Raw genomic sequence first — 26391 nt, 5'->3', positions numbered from 1 at the left:
ACTTGTATGAAACATTGTTTGGAACTTTGTACAGAACACTCTGCTACTATCCTCAAATTTCTCTCTAAGAAACCAACATGAACAGTAAATGACTTGGAACATAGTCATTGTGCTGTGCTAAATATGTGATAGCACTGCAAGTAAAGTTTCTAGTTTTCAGTTAACCCTGCGGACTAGTTCTAGGGTCCTTTTTATTCTCAGCTAAAAATACCTATTGACTTCAGGAGCGTTCAGCAGTGTCTGAATGTCCACTGTCCATGCATTACCCAAAAGATACATTTTTTTTTTACTGTTAGCAAATAAAGGTCTTAAAAATTGCCTAAAATTACAAGTAAAGTGCTAATATTTCAGAATTTTGGAATGTTGAGGTATCCTCAAATTGTCTAGGGTAATCTGTCATATGATATCCTCTCCCTGTGGCATCTATTACTTCTATAATACATCCAAGGATAGGCTATTCACAGCTTTGCAAGACAATCCACTTAAAAAAAATCCTTACATTTCACCTAGTTTAACACTGGACCTAAGTCTATATATTAACCTAAGTCTGTATGATTTTTTTTCCTTGCTTACATACCCTTCCTGACATCTTTTGTATGACCTTTTAGAATCTGCTTTCTCTGCAGGCCATTGGTTTCTTTACATTTTTCACCTTTTTTTGTTTTTCGTGGGGAGGGCACTATTCATCAAAATTTGTTTTTGAGACTTGCCTTTTCTATAAAGTCTTATTTCTATTAGACGCCTGGCCATTGGTATGACACCTACGTCTTCACTAAACATTTTGAAATTTTATCTCAAGGTCTCAGGTGACTGACTGGATTTGCTTTCATTTGCATTAATGTGTTCTAAAATGGCATCAAGTCCCGGGGCACCTGGGTGGCTCAGTTGGTTGAGCGTCCGACTTCGGCTCAGGTCATAATCTCACAGTTTGTGAGTTTGAGCCCCACATCAGGCTCTGTGCTGACAGCTCAGAGCCTGGGGCCTGCTTCGGATTCTGTGTCTCCCTGTCTTTGTTCTTTCCCTGCTCAGCTGTCTCTCTCTCAAAAATAAATAAAGATTTAAAAAAATTTTTTTAAATGACACCAAGTCCTGAATCCAGGATTTGTGTGGCAGGGGGAAAGAAATAGGATAGATTACATGCATCCAGGGTCCTCAAATTCATGTGACAAGGGGAAGGAAATAGAGATAAGTGCACTTAGGTTAAGGTGCAAGCAATATGTAAGAACCATATAACCACCTGAAACTTAAGTCTACAATGTGGATCTCTCTCTCTCTCTCTCTCTCTCTCTCTCTCTCTGTGTGTGTGTGTGTGTGTGTGTGTGTGTACATGTTCTCTCTGCCCCACCTTCCTCTCTCTCTCCATCTCTCTTTCTGTCTCTTTGTCTCTACCTCCCCTCTCTCCCTCTCTTTTCTCACTTACTCCCCTTCTCTCCTTCTCTCTCTCTTCCCCTATTTTGTCTTCATAATGGTTGCTTACATATATCAAGAACCACTAATGTAGAGAAATGATGAGAGAGAAAATGGCTAATGTAGATTGGGAAAAAAAAGGTTAAAGATCAACCTAGGAATATGAACCTATACTCTGTAGGCATCTCTGTATATGTGTCCAGCTAGTACATGGCACGTAGTGATATAGAATACATTTACATTCATTACTACAGTGAGTTTTGTGATCATGAAGAAAATCTACATAGAAAAGGTAATTCTTTAACCATGTTGAATTATTCACTGTAAGTAAGAAAATAAAAAGATATGTGATGATATAATTTGGAGGAAATAACTTGGAGAAAAAAGGAAAAATACTTTAGTATTATATTCAAAATTGGCTTTATCTTTAAATCCTATTCTCCCAACCAGGCCTTCTACAGGAATACTCTCTTTAGCAAATCATCTTTCCTATTACATTTGTAACTTTAAGGGCAATATCTTTATCTTATGATCCAGTTCTACTCTACTTTATCAGTAATTCCTGTTTTGATCAGCACCAAAAGTAATTTCCCCTATTCAGAACCTCTCTAGAATTTGCTTTCTATCTCTCTTCTCATCTGGCAATTTTTAAAATATTTCTGTATTTATTATAACTGTTTATATAATTACATTTTATCCTTTTCACTTAATGTTAAACTCCTTGAAAACAAAAACATATTTATATTTGTATTCCCCATATGGCTTCCCATGGTACCTTCCTTTCACATAGATGATATTCTATATCATCATCAATTTTTTGCTGAATGCATGAAAGAATGATTGCACAACCCAATTTAGTATCCCAGGAATCAACTGAGAAAGTAGTGGTCATCTAGAACAAAGGTCAACAAATGTTTTCTGTAAATATTGGTAACTATTTTAGGCTTTGCAAGGCAAGAGGCAAAATTAAGGGTTTTATTTAAGAACTTATGCAACAAAAGATAAAATAGATTTTCAGTAAGTTTTTCTTCATGCAATTCAAAATAAAATTTAGCACAACTTTTTGTTGGTAATACAATTCTAGTAATGAGAAAAAATGGAATTATTTGTGGGAGGGAGATAACATTTAGCTTATTACAGTTCCATATCATCAGAATTTTCTTTTTATTTGTTAATGCTGACCTATAATGAGATTTTGCATGTTTTACATACTTCATCTTTGAAAATTCTTTTCACACAGATAGGTACTACCAAAGTCACAAACATATGATTTTAACTGTGCCTATTCATTGCTTGGAAGGAATTTATAAAATTCTGTTAGAATCTTCTCTTGATATTTGCCTTCTATTATGTCATTACATTGCATATTATTCATATCCAATTGGACTTTAGGTGAAAACTTCTCAGCTGCACAGTTAAATGGATTTTGAAGTCCACAAATTTCTTGCCTCTACTGCTAAAAAATGCTACTGGCAGTAGTTGAGCTCAGAAAATCTACCCACTACAAATTTATATGGAAATGACGGTCTCACTTACTGTTTTAAATCTTTGCACCAATAGGAAATATATAAAAGTTGCTTCACATTACTTGTGATTTGAACATTAACTGTCATCAAAATAACTTTACCACACGGGGCGGCTGGCTGACTCAGCTGGTGAGAACATGTGACTCTTGATCTTTGAATTGTGAGTTTGAGCCCCATGTTGGGCATAGACATTACTTAAAAAGAAATGACTTTACCACAGTACATGCTTCACAAATAGGCATTTCCTTGCCTTGTAATTTTAGGTTGAATTCATTGATAAACATTATAGGGTCTGTAGCAAAATCTAATATCTGAAGTCACTCATTATTCAATAATAGACGTTGAGGATGGTTCTTCTCATTCAAAACAATTTCAATCTTGGTCTCAAAATAGCTCAGTAAAACTTTATCCCTGCCAAGCCATCAAATTGCCTTGTGATAGGGAAAATGAGGATATTCAGGTTCTATTTTCACACAAAAAAATCACAGAATGGATGAAGTTTGCAAGAGTCAATGGAGTTCACTGTTGACACTACTTGTTCAACAATACATGCTAGATTCAAGTATTTTCCTCAGTGTAACTGATGGTGAATAATAAAATGAATATCCCTAGCTTTAAGTACTGTACATTTTCACAATTTTTGTAAATTTGTCCAGTAAATATTCTTCCGATGCTTTGCTATCAGTTTTATCACATTTTAGCCGATTCCATTTGAGGTTGTACTGATTTAGTGCTTTAATTTCTTTGAAAATTTCCTCACCTATAGTCAATTACAGACTGTTCATATACGTTAATTCTTTAGTCATTTTAACACAGCATTGACTCCCCAAATAAACAACTGAGTTGTAATGCTAACATCTGTCAGTTCATCAAGAGGCAAGGAAAACCATTCCAAAGCATTTACCTTGTTTTTAAATTGCTTATTGATGCTGCTCCAATGTCTTCAACATTTCAGGCCATTGTTCTTGCCAAAAGGCTAACTGAATCTTAAACAAGTTTACTTTGGGTACATGATTTAAGTCATGTCAGTAAGTGACTTTCCTTGCTGGGCTAACAAATGAACCACTCAGAAACTCTAAAAAAAAAGTTTTTAAACTTTTTAAATTTTAATTGCGATATGAGTGACATAGAGCTTATATTGGTTTTAGGTATACAACATAATGATTCAATATGTGTATATATTGAGAAAATGATCACCACAGAAAGTCTGGTTAATATCCATAGAATTTTTTTCTTAAGGAAACATTAATCAGTTATTAGAGTTGTCATGCACACCCAAATATAATACAGAAAGTTAGAATACAATGAACATACGTTACACCTAGGCTATTTAAGTCAGAAGGTACTGAGAGACTGTACTGCCTCAGTATTTTCATTTTAAATACCTCAGACCATTATATTAACTATAATTAGAGACTTTAGGTAGGTAAAACATGACTTAAATATTTCACTTATTTGGGAAAGAAGCCCAGGATAACTCTCAAACCTGACCAGTGTGTCAACAGTAGCCTTTCAGAACACCAACGCCTCCTACAGTTACTGAGCCTTTGGATAGAGTTTTAGGAAATACCCCCAATTTTAATTTCTTACCTATGTTATTTAGGGCACCAGAGGCAGCCCAGGAAGAGCAGGACCAGCTGGGTCTCCCGGTCCTCGAGGAGCCAAGGGGCCATCAGGCCTTCCAGGAAGCCCAGGGGTTCCAGGCCCAAAGGTACTTTAACATTTTCTTCTGATGGATGAGGAGCACTACTAACGTGCTTATTGTACCTGAGTTCATTGGCTGAATCACACAATGGTAAGATTAATCATGTTTTAAAAATTTGACCAATAATAACACATTAGGAAAAACAGTGTATGGCCTTGACATACTCATCTCCTGTGATAACCACAGTGCATGTAATTTGCCAGAACAACTCATTAACTCAGAACTGGCAATGCTTTGGGGCACTTGGGCAGCTCAGTCTGTTCAGCGTCTGTTTTCAGCTCAGGTCACGATCTCACAGTCTGCGAGTTCGAGCCCCACGTCAGGCTCTGTGCTGACAGCTCAGAGCCTGGAGCCTGCTTTGGATTCTGTGTCTCCTTCTCTGTCTGCCCTTCCCCTACTCACGCTCTGTCTCTCAAAAATATATAAACATTTTTAAAAAAATGCCCTTTGACTCGTTCTGTTTCTTCTTCCCTCTCTGTCATCTACCTTCTCCTCCAAAAAAAAAAAGAGAAATCTTATTACTTCTGGATCCATACTTTCTTAGATACACTTTCTATTCCTCTGAGTCTGAACCTAACCAACCAATTTATAAATCTGATAAGAGTAGAGCTTATTTCATAGAGTCAAAGTGATCGTAATTAAATCCTGCATTGAATGGAATGTTGTCACATGTCAATAGGCTTTCCAAACAAAACCTGTTTCAGAGCTATCTCAGTGCAGAACTGACCCAGACAACAAAGAGATTAGTCTAGTGTCTAAAGTGATTTCATAAAAGCCTAGGATTGAGATGTTGTCACCGTCATCATATTACCTCTTAACTTTTCATAGTTCCACTTCTAAAGAATGTACAGATATTCTGATCCATATGGGTAAACTGGAAATGACTTATCCCTTTCCACTAAAATTCAAAGTAGTTGAACAAATGCTAAAACTAGGAAAAGAAATAAGATTCGTCTCTTTAATGTGTGAATCTGCAATAAAAAGGATCCATATTTGTCAAGTCCCAAAGCTATATCTTTGTCTTCAGACAGTGAAAGATAATTTGCTAATCTTAAAGAATCTTTGATCAAAGTCTACCAAGCTTCATTTTTCATTAACTTATCTGCAAACTCTACCTGATTCTTATTTTAGACATGGTGTGAAAGATATTTCAACTTTCACTTGAAAAACAAAATAAAAGTAAATTTAGAAAAGACTTAACCTTTGCAAATAAAATAATGGCGATTAAGTATATCATTAAGTGGAATTTTAGAGGAGATAAAGGGAATTTATATCAAAGGAACCTTGAGAAACAGGTAATAGAAATTTCTTAATGACAGGATTGAAAAGACAACCATGACAAAAACCAGGGTTCACACTTCAGGAGAATCTGCTTTTTTTATTGTATAAGCTGAATCATCTCTGTATGGTGAGAAGAACACAGCAAAATAACACCAACTCAAATACAGTGCACATTCCGTCATATGTAATATACAACCCACACACACACCACACATTCACCATTCTCTCGTTAGCCCCACTGCCTTCTTTCTAGCTTTTAGGTACCCCCTTCCCTCTTCTTTCCACACTTATGGCCATAATCCTTGGAATTTTCTTTCTCCACTGCTACACGTATTGTTCATTATAATCAAATATTACTTATGTGGAAAATATCAGTAGGAAGAATGACCATGCAGAATTTGATCTCCTGAGTGTCCTGTACTATACCTAAAGATTGACTTGTATTTGGGTTTCAATTATGTTGGTAGATTCTAAAGTCAAGATCACCTTTCTTTTTTTGTCCATAGGGCGAACAAGGACTACCCGGACAACCTGGAATTCAAGGTAAAAGAGGCCACGGAGGAGCACAAGGTGATCAAGGACCACGTGGAGAGCCTGGCCTTAAAGGGCAGCCTGTATGTGCCAACTCAGAAATTCACTAAGTATTATTTTTCTCCAGATCAGGCCACCGTTGCACAATAATGATGATCATATCTATTCATATTGCAGGGAGAACATGGTGTCCAAGGTTTGACAGGTTTCCAAGGATTCCCAGGCCCCAGGGTACGTTTACATGTTTTCTGCTATTCATCAGAAAGATGTTGAAATACCAGTGTTTAGTCTCTGACTTGAGTTTTTGTATATTTTAATCTGTAAAATTTCAGTTGGTACAGAGTTATATGTTTGAATTTTAAATATGTTAATTTAAAATTTATGTAGCTATAGATTTCCCTACCAATTTTATTGAATAATTTGCTTTTGTCTCCCTCACATTCCATTTTCCCAAACATTTTATTGTGAAAGTTTTCACACATACAGCAAAGTTGAAAGAATGGGTGAAAACCCGTATACCTATTACCTAGATTCTACCATAGCTTTTTACTCCACTTGCTTAATCATGTATCTATCTGTCCCTCTCTCCCTCTCTCAATTCAGTTTGGTGTACTTCAAAGTAAATTGCACACTTTAGTACAGTTCCTCCAAAGCACTCAGCATGCACTTCATTAACTATCCATTTACATTCCATATTTTCAGAGCCAACTCTTAATAAATTGTTACAAGATTATTTCACTCATAAAATGTCCATATAGAATTAAAGATTTTGACTTTTTATTTTTATTATATTTTTAGGGTCCTGAGGGAGATGCTGGCATCATTGGAATATCAGGTCCTAAAGGTCCTGTTGGACAGAGAGTAAGTATAAAGTCATTGTACTTGCCCAGAAATTGTGTTTCTTTGCTAATTGCAGGAATCAGCATTAAGAACTCTGATAATAATTGATATACTCCAAATTAATAACTTAATAAAATCATTTTTAAGATAGAAACCCATTAGATCACATGCAAGGGTTCTCAGCCTTTTTCAGTTCACATACTAATTTGAGCAAAAGATCCCATAGACCAACCATATTCCTAGCTCTTACTTACAGTACATATCAGAATTAATGTTGACACAGGATAATGTATTTACTAACTTACGCTCAGAACAAAAAATAAAGGGTTTCATGTTATCAGCATTAATATAACCAGAGACCAGAGACCACACCCATGCACCACGTGGAGGAGGCTTGCCTATGGCCAGAGCTCCTCACCCCACACTTTGAAACATATTTCCCAATACCAATATTTCCCCAGCTCAGGGGTGGGTATCCCTAGAGAGTGATGAGGAACTGCTTAAAGAGTTGCGAAGATTGGGGTCTGAAGAATTCCAATTAGCTGGTCGGTGCCTGGAATTGCAAATTATAGCAAATATAAATAGGGATAGATAAGCCATCAGCAGTTTTTGTTGGTGTGTTTTTTGCTTTTTGGTTTTGTTTCTGTTTCTACTAACCAGTCTCCTAATTGATGAGATGATGTATAAAACTGAAAAGAAAACAAGCTATAAAACATCCAGCCGTGGTTTGCCTGCAGCAGTGGCACCCCCTAGGCTAACTGCAGCTGCTAGGGCGAGGGTGAAGAGAGCAGAGAGAGGCAGGAGAGTGGCCCAGAAGTAGGAGAAAGGAGTCATGAAAAACCTCACAGCTGAAAACCACTGTCTTACACAAAATATTAAATGAAAAGTCAAATTTTTGAAATCCTGCACCCTTTCCCCAACTCTTAGCATAAATTCTTTTCGGTAATACAAAGGTCAGTGTTGTCATGGGACGTGGTTATTTAAAGACCCTCCTCAGCATTTCTTCAGGTGCAAATTTATTAATTATTTTTATGATTTCTGAAGAACTGTGGAAAGTTAGGGCTTTTATATAAAGCCCTATTCTTGATTATCCACAGGTGAGTTATATGTGGACAGGCTTCTCTACAATAAATATTGCTTTGAAGTTCTTATATATGTTAAGTTCTCTACTAATTAAATCCATTCATTCTAGTTTTATTAAGTTCTCAATCAATTAATCCTTTCTTGCTACTCAAAGAGAAGTTGGCTTCCTGCCTAGCATCTGTTCTAAGCAGAATCTTACAAAGTGCTGGGTCTCTGTCGGCCAGGGTCTGAGCCTATACTGCTTTGCAGCTCCAGAAATTGTATCAGTTCACCAATGGTAAAGTTCTGATAACTGCTTACAAATACTAATGCATAAATGCAGCTGTCTCTTATTAAGTCATTATAGATACAAGTGAAAGTCATGATAGGTTAATGTTTTGTAAGAAACTATTATGTACCAGTGCTCAGTGTGTTACCCTTATATCATTTAATCCTCATAAAAACACTGCAAGAGATGCTATTATCCCCATTTTTCAAGTGGGCAAACGAAGTCTCTGAAAGGTAACTTGCTCAAGGCCATGGGTGGCAAGTAGAAGAAACAGAATTTTAATCCACAGCTGAATGACCAAATAATATGTTACAAAGTTGCTTGCTAGTTGCATAATTAGAATATAGAATGGATATTAAGTGGCTAGTTCTTGCTCAATAATCAATAAATACTTGATGATTAAATAAATTAAATTAATTGAAGTAGGAAATCTGGATTAATTGTCCTCCATTTCAAAGATTATTTATGTAGTTAACTGGCAACAACCATTAAAATCATAACACCTCATCTTTTGGACACATTTAAATAAACATAGACAATTTTTTTGCTGTCTTGATCTTTGTTTTCTAGAGTTCATGAATACCTCTCCATTCTTTTAACAAATCATTCTAAATAGTTCGATCACAGTCAAGTTCATTATGTTAAAGCTTTGTTGACTTTTTTTCAGTGATAAACCAGTCTAGGGCTTATATTTGATTAGGTTAGGAAATCAACTCTCTTTATTTGACTGTGGATCTTTGAGATTTAGGTACCATATTTACAAATTATCACTTAAAGTCAATCTTTGTGTTTAAAAGTGATTCTATTAGATTTACTTTTATAGCACCAGCTAATTTCTCTCATTCTAGGCTCATTCTAGTACATCTATTGATAGACTCCATGACATAATGATCTCAACTGATAGTATTTTCTGCACCTTAGCAGGAGTTGGACAGAGAAATCCTATTAGATATCTACATTTAAGTGTTCAGGTTAAGTGTGAGCCAGAAAGACTGAAAGTTGCTGCCAGTGGAACTGGGCATGGAGTTTGAGGGAAAATAACTAAAACAGGTGTTTTGTATTCATAAAGAAGCAGTAAGTCAGACAAAGAAAGGAAAATACAGTATGATCTTATTTATATATGGAATCTAAAAAATAAAACAAACCAACAAAACAAAGCTGAAACAGACATGTAGACATATGGAAACAAACTGTTGGGTACCAGAGGAGAGGAGGAGTTGGGAGGCAGGCAAAATAGGTGAGGGGAATTACGAGTTACAGACTTCCAGTTATAAAATAAGTAAGTCATGGGGATGTAATGTACAGAATAGGAAATATAGTCAGTAATTACAGTAGCCTCTGTCTGGTAACAGGTGGTAACTAGACTTATTGTAGGGATCATTTTATAACGTATAAAAACATTGAATCACTGTGATGTACATCTGAAACTAATAGAACATTGGATGTGAGTTATACTTCAGTTGAAAAAAAAGATATGTTCCATATTTAGTTTGGGAGGAGTTCACCAGATTGGGCTTATTCAAGGTGATCTTCATAATCAATAACAGCTTACGGTTTCAAAATCATTTTTCTCATTTAATTCTAATAATGGCCCTATGAAGTATGCAACCTTATGTAACAGATGGAGAAACTGAGGTTGGTCACCTGTGATGCTCTGTGTTTCGTTCCCATACTTTCTCTCAGTTCCATGCTGCATGTCCCTTAGACATCTCCTTCAACATCTGTAAAGAAAGTTATTCAAAATTTTTGTTTATCATTCTATATAGTCTTCTTTATGTAAAGTAATTGCATTTGTTATGAAATGACCCACATGTAAAATGGCATCATTGAAGTTATATCACTACATGAAAATTATAAGTCTGATTTATGTTTGTTAGAAATTATACAGATGTAATTCTCCTGATAGGAATCTATAATGTACAGAATTGTGTCACATGCTGCAAATCAAAAGTACTATGATTTCTCCTGATTTTATGATATTTTTTAAAAAAATTGAATGATGCAGATATGGACTGTTTTACCACTGCACAAGAAATTTTCTAGAATTTTTCTCCATTATACCAGCAGTGAGACTGACTGATGTTCTTTTACCCCAACAGGGAAACACTGGCCCCTTTGGCAAAGAAGGTATAATAGGCCCAACAGGTAGAACTGTAAGTTTGTTACAATATAGGTCTTCCTTTTCTTTTTCGTATTCTTATTTTTTCCTCTTTAATCCTATTTCTGGAGTAATTCAAAAAGGATCACGCTGAGTGTTTGAGAAGCCAAGGGCAAAAACAGATGTTATGTTTTCATCTGGAAGGTGATTACTGAGAACTTAGAGATTATATGTGTAATGAGGAAGGTGTATATAGTGAGGTAGACCCTTAAAACTGTGGAGTAGAGAAAGGAAAATAGAACAAGGGAGGTGGGTTGAGCATTATTAGCATAGAGGTGATCACTAACGCACGAAAAAGAATCCATGTTCTGAGGGAGAAAGTATAGCAAAAGGCAGCCAAGATTTGAGTATTTGGAAGTGTCCACTATAAAGTAAAGAGATAGTTGGTGGGAAAAACAGGAAAAAAAAAAAACAGGAAAAATCAGGAAAAACAGAAAAGCACAAGGTTCAGATAGATGAGTTTCAAGAAGCGAGTAGTTAACAGTGATCTTTAAGAAAATAAATTACAGTAGAAGATAAAGTACATACTTCAGTGAGGAAGGAACATTTAATAACTTTTGTCAAATTCTTAAAGAATTTAAACATTTAATAACTTTTCTCAAATTGTTACAGAAAACGTTTGAAGTAGGTATTATTTGCATTTAAGACATAGGGAAACAGATTAGGTTCATGGAGGTTCGCCTAATTATTCAAGGTGGTACAGCTAGTGAATGACATAGGTGTTGTTTCTTCCTTCAAGAACAGTGCTTTTCTCCTCCTTTCAAGGTGCATCTGGAGAGGACTGAGGTAATTAGTAGATACCAGTGCCTTTATAAATTTGACAAATAAAACAATGGTTGGTGAAGTCATGGGAGAGTTTTACAATACCAACAGTAGTGTAAAAATACAAAAGAAAGAACCCAGTAGATAGGGGCAAATTGAGACTTGGGGGGGAAAGGTGTATTCCCTGCAGGGAACCAATATTTTGAACGATTTCAAAGTGTTATGTAGAGAGACATAGAGTTTTAATATATAAAATGGAATGTTTCAGGTATTAAGTCCAACTATTCTCTTTGATAAATTAGGGAAGAATTTCCCACCAAAGTTGCTGAATTTTTGATTTTACAAATATGAAATGTATAAGTCAACACTTCTCTAGATTTTCAGCATTTACTACTCAGAGCTATATAGTCTACGTGGGAGATTTTAAGTGGGAGAATTCTCATATTTTGGTGGGTGGTTCTTCAATAAGCTAAGGAACACATACTGTTCTGATTACTCAATGATTGTTCTGTTCTGTCAAAAATGTGAAATATCAATTGGTCAAGGAAACCATGATAAAGAAATGGCTCAATTAAAATACCTCACTGTGTTTTGTTTACAGATAGTTCTTAAAGCCCTTGTAATATTCAGCATGCGTGTCAAATTTTTTCCATATTCTATTTTTTCCATTCTAAGAAGAAACTTCTAAGAAAAGTTCACTATGAAAGAATAAGCACTTGAGAGTGGCCAAAACTTTGTGGAAAAAAAAAATAGTGGTGGGGGATGGAAGACTTGCTTTTGCAAATAAGGAAACATTACTTCAAAATCATTGTAAATGAAACTATAGGGTATTACAAAGGAATAAACAAATAGATGAGTTTAACAGGCTAGAACCCGAAATTAGATCTTGGAATATATAGGAATCTAATTATAACAAATGGTATATCAGGATGATTTGGGCTGTAAGTTAATAGGAACCCTGAATCAAACTGGCTCTAATAATAAGGAAATTTGTATCACATTAATGGGAAGCCCAGAGGTAGGAAGGGCTTTGGATTTGGCTTACTTAGTGATTTTGTTATGTTGTCCAACACCAGGTTCTTTCTACGTCTCTGCTCTATCATCCTGAATGTGATCTTCATAATTGGGCTTATAGAAAGATGATTACAATTTCTCAGCAATTACATCCAGATATAATTATCCAAAGTGAAAACTGATCTATAGCCCTATCTTGGGAAAAATTAAGTTTTTTCCGGAAGGCTTCCACTGCATTTTTCCTCATGTCCATTGATCAGCTACGTGTCCATTCCTATACCGGTGACAGGAAAGGGAGATGGAATTACTTTAAGTCACAGCATTATTATAAGGAATTAGAACCCTATTTCACCCAACTTTTTTTTTTTTATCTTTTTTAAAAAGACTTTAAAGTATAAAAAACAAATCTAGAAAGCTGAAGTATAGCTTAAGGGTTGAGGAGACCTTTATTTATTTATTTATTTGTTTGTTTGTTTTTAATGTTTTTTAAATTTACTTTTGAGAGAGAGAGATAGAGCATGAGCAGAGGAGAGGCAGAGAAAGAGGCAGGCAGAGGATCCAAAGCAGGCTCTGTACTGACAGCAGTGAGCCCTCTGTGGGGCTCAAACTCACATACTGTGGGACTGTGACCTAAGCCAAAGTTGTATGCTCAACCAACTGAGCCATCCAGGTGCCCCTGAGGAGACCCTTTGTATAAGAAAGGAAATCTGAAAACCACAAAAGAACAGAATATGTATTTGAATACTTGAAAATTTTAAATTTTGTATGGAAAAAGTTTCCGTAAACAAAATTAATATAAGTTGGGCAAAAATAATTGCAAAAGCATACGAGTTGATGTATAAAGAGCTCTTACAACTTAGTATGAGAAAGATAGAAACTCAATAAAAAATTGAAGAACAAATCCAAAGGGTCAATAATTATTTGGAAGGACGCTTTCCTAACTTACAGTCACATAAATGCAAATTAAAGTAATAATGAGATATTACATCTAACCTCTCAGAAGGGGATTAGGGAGAACAGTACTCATCATCAGTAGAAATGTGAATTATAGCCTTCATGGAAGGATATTTGTTAAAATATAAGTACATATACCCTCTGACCAATCAGTTCCACTTTGAGAAATTTGTGCCATAGAAATTAAGTACTCATAAATTATAGAAAGTTTTTTTCACAGTACTGGCTATATTAGGAAAAAAAGTTTGAAATCACATGAATGTTCATCTGTAGAGGAATGGTTGAGTAAATAGTGGTCTAGCCATTTCATAGAATATTATGCAACTATTGAAAACAACTAGTTATATCTAGTTCAGTGGACTTGTGGTTGTTCATGCTGTATTGTTAAGTGTGAAAAATCTGATTCACAGAAGAGTATACAATATGAGATCAGTTTTATAAAATATTACCAATCACCCCATACATACATTAATATATTTGTCAGTATTTCATCAAAAAAAAAAAAGGTATGGAAAGATATGTACCTACTTGTTAATACTGGGCTGGAGGTGAGGGAGGGTATTAAAAACAAGTTCTATAGAGATATCTTAAAAATTAGTTCTTGTGGGGGGTGCGCCTCGGTGGGTCAGTCAGTTGAGCATTTGACTTTAGCTCAGGTCATGATCTCATGGTTTATGAGTTTGAGCCCCGTATTGGGCTCTCTGCTGTCATCTCAGAGCCTGGAGTCTGCTTCAGATTCTGTGTCTCCCTCTCTCTCTGCCCCTCCCCTGCTAGCACTCTGTTGCTCCCTGTCTCTCAAAAATAAAATGTTAAAAAAATTAGTTTTGGGGGGCACCTGCGTGGGTTAGTCGATTAAGCGTCTGGCTTCGGTTCTGATCATGATCTCACAGGCTTGATGAATTCAAGCCCTGTATCAGGCTCTCTGCTGTCAGCACAGAGCCCACTTCTGATCCTCTGTCTCCCTCTCTCTCTGCCCCTCCCCCACTCGCATACGTGCTCGCTCTCTCTCAAAGAAACATTAAAAAAAATTTTTTAGTTAGTGTTTGGAAGTTACTAATTTTGAAGAGTGAATAACAGGGGCACCTGGGTGCCTCAGTTGGTCGAGCACCCAACTTCAGTTCAGGTCATGATCTCAGAGTCTGTGAGTTCAAGCCCCGCATCAGGACCTGAAGCCTGCTTCGGATTCTTTGTCTCCCTTTCTCTCTGCCCCTCCTCTGCTCATGCTCTGTCTCTCTCTGTCTCAAAAATAAATAAAAACATTAAAAAAAAATGAGTGAGTAACAAGATAGGAAACACACAGAAAAGTAATATAAATGGTGAAATAATGAGATAGTATTTTTAGCCTGCAAGATTAACAAAGAATTATAGTACATGGCATGTGTCGAGACATACAGACTCCCATATTTTGCAGGTGTGCGTGCAATTACAAACACACTTTCTGGAGGACAACTTTTATGGAGTACAAGGATATTTATCACAGGGTTATCATGACAAAAATTAGAAATAATCTAGTAGAAAATTCAATAAATATATTATCATTTATTAAATACCAAGTAAGCATTATAATTATCTAGAGAAATGTGGATTGATATGGAAGACATCATAACATATTGTGAAAGTGTAAATTCAGGTTTTTGAAAAGATGAAGAGTATTATCTTTTTCAAAATAAAAAAATACATAAATAATTTCCACAAGGATGAAAACAAAAATATTAACAGGAATTTCTAAAACAGTAGGTTCATCTAACAGCAGACTACACTTTCTTGTCAAGTGTACATGGAAAATCACCAAAATAGACTATAGTTTGAGTCATAAAAAATTTTGTACTAAACTTAAGAGAACTGAAGTCATACAAGATATGTTTTCTGGCCATAATGGAATTAAAGTAAATATCAGTAAATTGGAAAGATAATAAGAAAATCTACAAACACTTGAAAATTAAACCCCACACTTCTAAATAATCCATGGATCCAAGAGGATATCTCAAAGAGAGTTAGAAATATTCTGAACTGGATGAAAATGTATACAACATATCAAAATTTGTGGGATGTACAGAAGGAGGAATAGAAAGAGAAGATGAAAAAAAAAGGCACCATCCTAGAAACAAGGTTTTCACAGGCTAGGGAAGACAAAGATTAGAAGAATTTAATCTGGTAACTTCCCTTCTACGTGGGTTGGTATTTGATTGTCAGATCAGCTGTTTTGATTTAAGTGCCTGTTATCCCTGTCTTACTCCGTGGATAGTATGATAAATCAATAAACTGTTTTTGTTTTTGATTTTGTTTTGCTTTGCTTTATTCAGAAAAAGGAAACTAGAATTTATATAAATTTACTCAATATGTCTTGCTGGATAGAAAAAACAAAAACATAAGTTATCATGTTTCTGTGTATAGCCTCAACTACATTTGATAAATAACAATCAATAGCACGAAACTAACATTTCCTGTTTTCTTGTAGGGACCCAGAGGTGAAAAAGGCTTTAGAGGTGAAACTGTAAGTTTAAATTTATGGTTATATTATCACTTGTCACTAGGCTATATAAGTTCCATGAAAGCAAGGACCTTGTTTTATTATATTATGATGATGATGATGATGATGATGATGATGATGATGATGATGATGTCTCTGATACTTGTGAAATAAAAATAAAATTACAGTTTTTCGGAAGTAGAACTAATCTAGATAGTACAGTACAGTGAAACCTGATAACCCCTAAACATATTTAAGAACCTGCTGATCAAATTCTTCCCAGATCACTGTGTGAAATGGCATATTTGCCTTGTCAGGCATCAGGCATTTGCCTTGTGAGCCTTCTTCACCAGTGCTGGAATAAGAGGACTGCCACATCGCCTCAAGGATATACCCACTGTGTTCACTCAGTGCTAAAGAGGTGCAAAGCAGAAGCATATCAATTGTTGTATATTTCAGCCAATTGGAAACAATTGTGAGAGGATGGGCAAAAGGTACACGTAGCACTTTCCAGCACTAAGTGGCTTACACCGGCACTATTTCCTACTTTTCTGGGATGCCAATGCTTCCAGGTTAAAGAAGGTATTTTGTCAAGAAGCCACTTTCCCAGCAGAGATCCTGCTGAACTTAACTAAAGCAGCAGCCATAAACAGAGAGCAGGCACAGAGTAATATGAGGGGGATTAAAACCAAGTGCAGAAGGCAAATAAGAATAAATTTAAAGGTTGCAGAAAAGTCTTGGCTTAAAAGATAATGAAATTGCATTGACAGCTGACATTGCTTGTCACCATAAGGTGTGCTTGGGGGCTCAGAATAAGTAAGTTGCAGTTATATTAATTAGCTGAGAAAGGAAATGTATATGGTTTCAGAGAGGCTAAGAACCCACAGAGGGCTTCAAAATAGATGTTTTTCTTTTTCTTTTTTTTAAGATACTATCTTTAAGTAAACTCTACACCCGACTAGGGACTTGAACTCACAACCCCAAGATCAAGAGTTGCATGCTTGCTACAGCCAAAAGCAAGGATATCTGTACACAGTGAAGTCATATTTCCCAGGAGGAGTGGAAAGGGGAAAGGAAAAGTAGAGAGGCTTGGAATTAGTTCATTTTCTAGACTTGTCTGTCTCCAACTGTCTTCCTGACCAGTTCTCTCCAAGTACTGTGGCTGGAACGTCAGCTTTTGTCAGAGTTAGGAAACCTCAAGTACTTCTGACAATTTCACAGGCATTTCACGTGAAAGAAAATTCAGTGGCTCTGATGGCTTGCAAATTCAGCAGATTATGCCTGAAATTTTAGGTTGCACTGATGGACATATGGCACCCAGAATAAAGCAGGTGGTAACACCAGTCAGGCCATCCCCAAAGGGGAACATGGACAAAATTAAAGCATATTCAGAGAAAGGCTGTCTCAGATCAGTGGTGTATCGAGGAGCCATGTCCTAGAAAAACCAGTTGAAAGAGCTGGGATGTTTAACCCTTACCAGACTCTGCAACCTTATCATCCCTTTCCTTGTTCTCATTGCTCTCTCTTTGCTTCCTGGGTTTTGCACCTGCTTTTTCTTGCCCATGTTTTTTATCCCTGTAGTTCCTATTTATGAGGTTGTAATTAATTTAAGTTAATTTAAGTTAAGTGACATTTTATCCTCAACCCAACTGCCACCTGTGGACATAAGAACTAGTAGCCAGGACCTCGTACAATGCCTGGCAAGTGTTCCCCAGTCTTTTCTTAAATGTCCTCTTATCAAAGAGGCTTTTTCTGCCTAGCCTATGTAAAATAGCAATGTGCCCATCTGCCTCGATTCCCTGTCTTTTCTAAACCTGTTTCTTTACCTGTTTTTTGCTTATTATATCTCTCCTCACTAGAATATAGGCTCCATGACACAGGTATTTTACCTGTTGTTGGTTTTAAAGCTGTGTCTGCAACACCTAAGATAGTGCCTGTGTTGTATAGTTGGTGCTAAATAAATATTTAGTAAATTACTGGTGAATAAATTAGAAAATATTTGAGGTGTTGGAACACGATAGCTGTCTTTAAATATTTGAAAGGAAGAATACGTATAATATGAGTAACTCTAGAGAATAAATTTTAAATTATTTACTTATTGAATTGAATTTTCAATTTCTGTGCTTAGCTCCCTCACAGACAGTGAGCTCCGTGAGACCAGGAAGTATGTTTGACTTGCCCTAATTCCAAGCCCATCACAGGATTTAGCAGATAATTAATGCAGAATAGATACTGTTAACTAAATGGATGGAATACTGAGGCTGATTCCAGCTCAATATAATAATGAGCTGCTAATATAATAAGGTACTGCTTTAAAACAAGATAGTTTTACATGATAATGAATGCTTGTCTCTAGAAGCCTAATCACTATCTTTCTGAGTTACTGGACTGGTAGTTTTGCACTGAGTAGGGAATTAGAATTTATACCCTCAAAGTCCCTTCCAGCTGTAAGAGTTTATGATTCTACATAAAAGAAAAATAAGTAGATCCCCCATAAAAGAACAAAGAAAGGCATAGAACATAAGGAAGAATTCTTTAAAGCAGAGATTAGCTCCTGTCAAGTCTAATTCCTATTCTGAATTCACACACCTCTCCTACTCTTTATCACTAGCACTTTTGTCCAGATTGCCATGATGTCTTCTTGGACTCCTGACTTCCTAGTGTTCCTTCCACTTTTCTCCACTACAATCCGTTCTCTACACAGCAACTAGAGTGATACCATTAAAGCATAAACCAGATTCTATCACTCTCCTCTTTGAAACCTTCCTATGACTCCTTCTTGCACTTAGAAAAAAATCCAAATTCCTTACCTTTCTACCATGCCCTGCAAGAACTAGCCCTGGTTGGCCTCTCTAAACTTATGATGTGCCGCTTTCCCCTTGCCACCAAGCTGATTTTGTCTCTATTATTTGGAACACGCCTTCCTTTTACCTAGAATATGCAATCTGTTCCTCACACGATTGGTTCTTATCTCATGATTTAGGTCTCGCCTCAAATACCATTTTAGAGAAGCCCTCCATGACTGTTCAGTCTCACATTCCTGGTCATTCTCTTTCACAACATCCTGTTTTGTTTTCTTCATAGTAGTTAGCAGTATTTGAAATTATTTTTCTGTTTCCTCTGCTAGAATATAAACTCTGGGAGAGCAGGGAACTTTGTTTGATACATTGGTTATCAGTATCCAGAATAGAACCTGCTATGTAGTGGGTAATATTTGAGAAATGAATTAATAAATAAATAAATGCTGTTCCCTAAAATTAAAAGTTAACAAGTATTTTCAATTCTGGCTGGTAAAGTAGCATTTATTGAATTGATATACTTACTAGTCTTTTGCTCTGTTGATTCCCATAGCTCTCTTCATAAATAAAGTACAGACTCCTAGTACAAGGAAGGGGACACAGCAGCATTTAGTATAGGTAATAACATTAACTGTTGAAAATGTGCCACATTAGCTGTGGCGCATTAGAATTTATTGGTTTATTCTGGTTTTTTGTTGTTGAATAACTGGTATTAAATATCTTTTTATCATCTGTTTTCTTTTCATTCCACTAAGGTTTAAGGAACTTTATAAAAGCAATTTTTTAATTCCTAGAGATCATCTGCAATTAACTTGCTCCATAAAATGTGCAATTAAACCATAATCTGGAAAAGCTTAGTAACATTACTTATACTCTCATTAGGATTTTTTTTCAGTATATTCTACAGGTTTGTTTTAAGGGAATGATTTCAATAATTGAATGCTTAAACACTTCTAGCTATTATATTTCCAAATATCCTCAAGGGGGTCAGCCTCAAATAATACCAGTACATGGGGCATTTTTGGAATGAATTTTTATTAGCGAAGATCTATTGTATTGAGACAAATATGACACTCCACTCCTTTGTACAAAGATCAGAAACACAAGAATCTATCAAGCGGGCTTTGTAAATCTTATTTTTAAATGTTCCGTGAAGCTGGCATAAGAATTTATAAAGTATGCCATTCTTACCAATTTATAAGGCTATGCCATTTTTTACCAAGACCAAATAATGATTCATGCCTTTAAAAAAAGGGCTACAGCTCATTAAACAATACATGAGAAGTATCCCTTTTAGAATACATGGAAAATATGAGGAAGAAAATTGATAAAACATTTCAAAATCACAATTTTGAAGTGAACCTTAGAGATTGATCTTTCACCAAATCTTGTTACAGTTGAGGTATCTGAGATCCAAACGTGCAACAACTCACTCAAGGAAATACAGTTAATTAGGTATAGAGACAAGACCAGAGCCCAGGTCTCCCGATTCCCACACCATTGTACGTTTCCATTAATCATCATACCTCTCAAAAATAAGTTTTAGGAGCAACTTGGGTAAGGAAGATGGTATATATAGACCCCTCACCTACATTTAGAATAGTGCAGCCATTTACATGGCAGGTTCCACATGAGTCGACTCCTAATTTGTAGTTATCCTCAGTGCCTTACAATTCACTGATTCCATCCTAATCACATTACTTCTAATAATATTATTTAATATTACTAAATTCCCAGTTAAACCCTCTAAATCAGTTGTTCTCAACCGGGAGCCATCCCCCCACCACATATACACCACAGGAGACATTTGGCAATTTGTAGAGACATACTTGGTTGTCACAACTGGGAAAAAAAAAGAGTTTCTAGTTACACCTACTGAGTAGAGACCCAGGATGCTGCTAAGCAATGGAAGCTTCTCAATTTATAACTGAGAATAAAGAAGCTCTCTGTACCTAAGCCAGCCTAAAGATTATGAAATTAAATCAAGATTGCCTTCACAAAAAGTCAAAGTCTAACATACTCAGGTTCAAAGACATGCACTTATCAATATTTTTTAAAGTGTAAGAAAAAATATGTTACTTTTGAAGAATCAAATGTAAATTCTGGGATTAAATGGAAAGAAAGTCTATTTCCAATGGTTGGGTTTTGACTATGGCCAAATAACCATCATAACCATTCACATAAATTAGTTTCCCTTTAGGAAATTAACATAGACAATCATGGTTTTATTATAAACTGCTTTTATAATAAACTGCTTCATATACTTTTTTTTAATGTTTATTTTTGAGAGAGAGAGAGAGAAAGAAGCAGAGCGTGGAGCAGGGGAGGGGCAGAGAGAGAGGGAGACACAGAATCTGAAGCTCCAGGCTCTGAGCTGTCAGCACAGAGCCCTACGTGGGGCTTCAACTCACAAGCTGTGAGATCATGACCTGAACTGAAGTCGGACACTCAACCGAATGAGCCACCCAGGTGTCCCTAGATACTTTTTTATATAGTAGCTAGAGAGAGTGAATCACTTTTTCTTAATGGTGGACTAAAGGAATAGAAAACTAATAAATGTTATATTGTTGAATAATATTTTGTTTTACTTGGCTAATTGCTTCATTCTAGACAGTTGTTTTCTTAGGGCTGGCTTGCCCTGTCTTGTTTGGTTTTAAGTATTTCTTTTGATGACATTTGTGATGACTTGACTTGTTTTGTGTAACAAGCTGAAAAGAAACCAATAAAATCTGCAGTAGAAATAGTTTCTTCTTTCTACGATAATTTCTTCTTTCAAAGTCACAGATAAGATACATGTTTTGTATTGAACCACCAGTGAGATTTTGCAAATGTCAGAAATAAGCGGGGTTAAATGTCAATGGTTTACTTTTACAGTGTTGTTCCAGAATAGAGAAACTTACACAGCCAAATTCATTCTGAACCTCTATATATTTAAAAAACTATCTCTAGGGACTCCTGGGTGGTTCAGTTGATTAAGCATCTGACTTCAGCTCAGGTCATGATCTCATCGTTCATGAGTTTGAGCCCCTCATCGAGCTCGGTGCTGACAGCTCGGAGCCAGGAGCCTACTTGAGATTCTGTGTCTCACTCTCTCTGCCCCTCCTCTGCTCATGTACCGTCTCTCTCTCTCTCTTTCTCTCTCTCTCTCTCTCTCTCTCTCTCTCTCTCAAAAATAAATAAACATTAAAAACAATTTTAAAGGCCATCTCCAGCATGGCCTTTCTGTAATTTATCCCGTAGCTTCTGAGGTACAAGTTTTGTACATTCTTTACTTGAAATCATAAGCATAAGCCATGCAAACTAAGAAATGTCCAGCAAGCATGGTACTGGAGTGCTCTATCCTTTTTAAGTTACTGTTGTTTGCTCTAGTTTTCACAGTATATTTAGAATCAACAGCTCTGGAAATAATTAATGTAAGTCAAGCATGACATCAACATTATTCAGATCTCAACTGAAGAGAGATCTTTTGTCATCTTTTAACCATAATCTGAATTTGGCTCAGTATGGTTTTAACATTCAGTTGACCATCACGTAAGTTAAATTTTGAGCATTCTTTTTTTTAATGTTTATTTTTTCTTTATTTTTGAGAGAGAGAGAGAGAGAGAACAAGCACATGTGCACAGGGGAGGGGCAGAGAGAGGGGGACAGAGGATCCGAAGTGGCCTGAGCAGACATTCTTAACAATGATTACTGTTGTTTCATTTTGAAAAATTTCAACATAACTTTTCACATTTTACTACATACATTTTAACTATTCTAATTTCTAAATTAATATGAGGTAATTTTTTTACATTATTCATCCATTCAGTTGCAATTTTCAAACACCTACTATGAAGTAGACACTATTCTTGTTCCAGGAAACGAAAAGGTGACTAAGACATTCTTAAACATCCCTAGGGATTTTCCACTGTGTTATGTACTAGGAAATGGAGAAGTGGTTAGTTGAGCATGAGGGAGGTGGCTGGGGATGGGTGAGCAAGGTAAGTATAGAGTTTTAAAGACATACTGGAAGAGGAATGAGAGTTACACAGATAGAGAAGGTAAGGAGGAGTATTCCTGGTCAAGGAAATAGCACATGCAAGAGAATGCATGTGTGAAAGAATTTTGAAGATGCAGAGATCCACAAGTAGTTGGTTATAGATGGGGTGTAGGATGTGTTGGGGAGAGTAAGTAGAGGTGAGGCCCAGATCTTGAAGAGGAGGTAGGGGTGTACATTGATTAAGAACATATATTTTTGAGGTGCCTGGGTGGCTCAATCGGTTGAGCGTCTGACTTGATTTTGGCTCAGGTCATGATGCCAGGGTCATGGGATCTAGCCTTGCATCAGTCTCTGTGCTGAGTGTAGAGCCTGCTTGGGTTTCTCTCTCTCTCCCTTTGCCCCTCTCTCTCACTTGCACACTCTCTCTCTCTAAAATTAAAAAAAAAGAACATATACTTTTATATTCAATTGACTTCCATTTTAATCCTAGTTCAGTCCCTTATTTGCTGGTTGCCACTTTCTTCACTGTAAAATGGAAATGTAGCATATGAGTTGGCATACAGTTAGTTCTCAGAAAGTGAGCACATAACTTGGCATGCAGAAAGTTCTCAATAAATGGCAGCTATCACTTTAAGGAAGTTTACATCATCTCTAGACAAATAAAGAGCTATTGAATCATTTTAACTAAATAATGACCTGATTAGATTTCCATTTTACAAGCACAGTGTAGTTAGCATAGTAGACAGAATAAAGTCAGAATGTCATATTAGGAGTCCAGGCAAAACATAATATCTTAGTCAGCTTGGGCTGCTATAACAAATTGCCATAAACTGGATGGCTTAAACAAGAAACATTATTTCTCATAGTTGTAGAGGCTCTGAAATCCAAGATCAAGGTGCTGGTAGGTTCAATGTCAAGTGAGGGTCCTCTTCTTGGTTTGCAGACAAGGGCCCTCTTGCTATATCCTCATATGGTAGAAAGAGAGATCATCTCTCTTGTGTCTCCTCTTAGAAGGACTCCACATAAGGGTTCTACATGATCTAATTACCTCCCCAAAACCCCACAGCCAAATGCCATCACACTAAAGATCAGGGCTTTAATATGTGAATTTGGGGGGAACACAAACATTCAGTCTACAATACATGATTAACACTAAACTAAGACTGTTACTATGAATATGGTGGTGAATTCAACAGTAGTAATCAAATTATAGGTGGATGTTGAAGGAAAAAGAGGTATCTAAGAACACTAAAATTTTCATCTTTGCTGATTAGGTGGATGGTATATAGAAATAACAGGAAAAAACATACTTAGGCAGTATTAACATTTTTAAATATTATATTTATAATAGATTTTTAAAATGAACAAATTCATTGTCTAGTATCAATAAAACATGAAAGTAAATATCCAGCTTGTTCATTATTGTGTGTGATATTTGAGTGCAAAGAGCATATAGCTTCAAAATATTAAAACAACTTTGAATCTTAAGAACCTGCCTCACATGAAAGGCGGTGATAGAGGTTGAATCTTGGTTGTCTTGTTTATACCAAACCATATGCATAAGATACATATTATACTTTATCTTCATGTCTTCTAGGGTCCCCAAGGGCCAAGAGGTCAACCAGGGCCTCCAGTGAGTTTATTTACATTTATATCTGTTTACTGGTGATGCTTATATGCTTGCCTGGTTTGAGATTATCTACTGACAAATTCTTTTTAAAATTTGTCATGTTATAGGGTCCACCTGGAGCACCTGGCCCAAGAGTAAGTTTTCTTGGTTTTGTTTACTTTATCTTCATATATTACATTAAAGCTTTTTAAAGCTTATTCTAACTCCCTGTTTAAAAGGTGTTTCTCTTCCTTACCTCTGTTTCTTTTGCTAATCTGATATAGACCCTTCCCAGATATAATAATGAAATCTAAGCCTCAGACTCAGACTTCTTGTCTTTAAAAAGGGGATGGTCTTACTTTCTTGGTGGATTTGAGTTTTAAATTTGAGTTTTGAGAAGTAAAGGGATGTCCTGGTGGCTCAATCTGTTATAGCCATAACTATCCATAGACCTGATGGCTTAAACAAGACAGAGCAGAGCCTGCTTGAGATTCTCTCTCTCTCTCTCTCTCTCTCTCTCTCTCTCTCTCTCTCTCTCTATCTCCCTCCCTCCCTCCCTCTCCTTCCCTCCCTCCCTTCCTCTCCCCTGCTTGCTCTATCTCTCTCAAAATAAAAAAAAATAATAATAATTAAAAAGTAAATCACTCAGCATAATGCCTGACACAATAAGTACTCAAAAAATACTAACTCCCTCCATTTCTTCCTACTTCTAATTTCTGTCTCTCCTTTTTTTAAATGTTTTTCTAACAACCAGTAATCCACTTCTTAGGCTTTCAAGAATCCATCTCAGTTGCTGATGGCTGTAGTAGCCTTCAGACTTCTATATTTGCTTGTTATCTATAACAACCTAGAGCTTGCTACCCTTATCTTTGAAGCAATGCTTCTGTTGCCTCATTATCAGCTGGTATCTCCTGGCCTCTGATGATCCAAGTTTGGTTTCCCATATGCTTTACATTCACTCTCATACCCAATAATCTATTTGTCTTCCTGCTTCCTGCAAGAATCTCCTTCCATCTCCAACCTCACCCATGCCTCTCTCCTACAGCAGGCTTGTCAAATACAATGGTCCTTGATCAGATCGTCTCCCTAAAGAAGATCCACCACTGGCTACATCATCCCAAACAACGCCTAGTCCTATGCCTTCTAGCCTTACTTATTTCCACATGCTGCACTGGTGTCCATTGGATTTCTGACAGTTCTAGTTGCTGGATCACTATGATCTATTCTCAACAGGCCAGAAACTCTTCATACCTCTTAGCTTTTTATCATGGTGAAGAGTAACTTTCAAGAAAGATGCCACAGGAAGATTATCCCCTTGGAAATAGGAGATTCATTCTCCATGATTTTTAAAAATTACTCCCCCTTTCTGGCCATCTGAACAGGGTCAAAACCTTCCCTGGCATGCACTTTAATGGGAATGCCTATATTTAATCTTAAATTACTCTCTATCTCCATTCTTCCTTGGATCTCCACAAAGCCTGGGTTACAAATACCTTCATCAGTTGCCTTCCCACTCTATAATTATTTTGATATAGCTGCCTTCCTAAGAAAGGACAAGTCTTAAAAGATCATTGGCAAATTAGACGTGGTTAGTGAAAAATTTCACACTGAAATACCAAACTTTGTGGCACCATAGCCCTGTCTCACTTAGAAATGTTTGTATGTGTTCCTATACAGCCAAAATGAAGTAGTGTGAGAGATGTTTATTCTGAACAAAATGTGGATAAGAATATATACTTTGAGGAATTATTAGTAGGATTAAATAAGAAAATACATGTGTTTGTCATGTTGTATGTAGATACTTAATAAATATTAGTTTCTTTCTTTCCTTCTTTTATTCCTTTCTTTTTGCCTTCCTTCTTCTTGGCCAATATGAAAGCTGGTTTCCTTATATTATCTTTCTGGGATTTTCACAGTCTATTTTAAGGAAGTGACATTTTAACCCTGAGAAGAAGACTTCTAGAGCAGAAGTATAAATATCAATGGGAAAATACCTATATATTCTT

General features: G+C 36.2%; 1 protein-coding gene across 1 annotated transcript in view; it reads left to right on the top strand.

Moving 5' to 3' along the window:
• The window catches only part of COL24A1 (collagen type XXIV alpha 1 chain), a 404395-nt gene that overhangs the window by 352629 nt on the left and 25375 nt on the right, over positions 1 to 26391 (top strand). Inside the window, exons 48-55 of the mRNA XM_042952735.1 lie at positions 4537 to 4644; positions 6426 to 6533; positions 6628 to 6681; positions 7249 to 7311; positions 10741 to 10794; positions 15988 to 16023; positions 24374 to 24409; positions 24514 to 24540. Coding sequence (XP_042808669.1) covers positions 4537 to 4644; positions 6426 to 6533; positions 6628 to 6681; positions 7249 to 7311; positions 10741 to 10794; positions 15988 to 16023; positions 24374 to 24409; positions 24514 to 24540 — 486 coding nt within the window. The remainder of the gene's footprint in view (positions 1 to 4536; positions 4645 to 6425; positions 6534 to 6627; positions 6682 to 7248; positions 7312 to 10740; positions 10795 to 15987; positions 16024 to 24373; positions 24410 to 24513; positions 24541 to 26391) is intronic.

The sequence above is a fragment of the Panthera leo genome, chromosome C1 (genome assembly GCF_018350215.1).
Source record: "Panthera leo isolate Ple1 chromosome C1, P.leo_Ple1_pat1.1, whole genome shotgun sequence".
NCBI classification, from domain to species: Eukaryota; Metazoa; Chordata; class Mammalia; order Carnivora; family Felidae; genus Panthera; species Panthera leo.
Note: the sequence above shows the minus strand (reverse complement) of the source record. Positions and strands in the feature narration are given on the sequence as shown.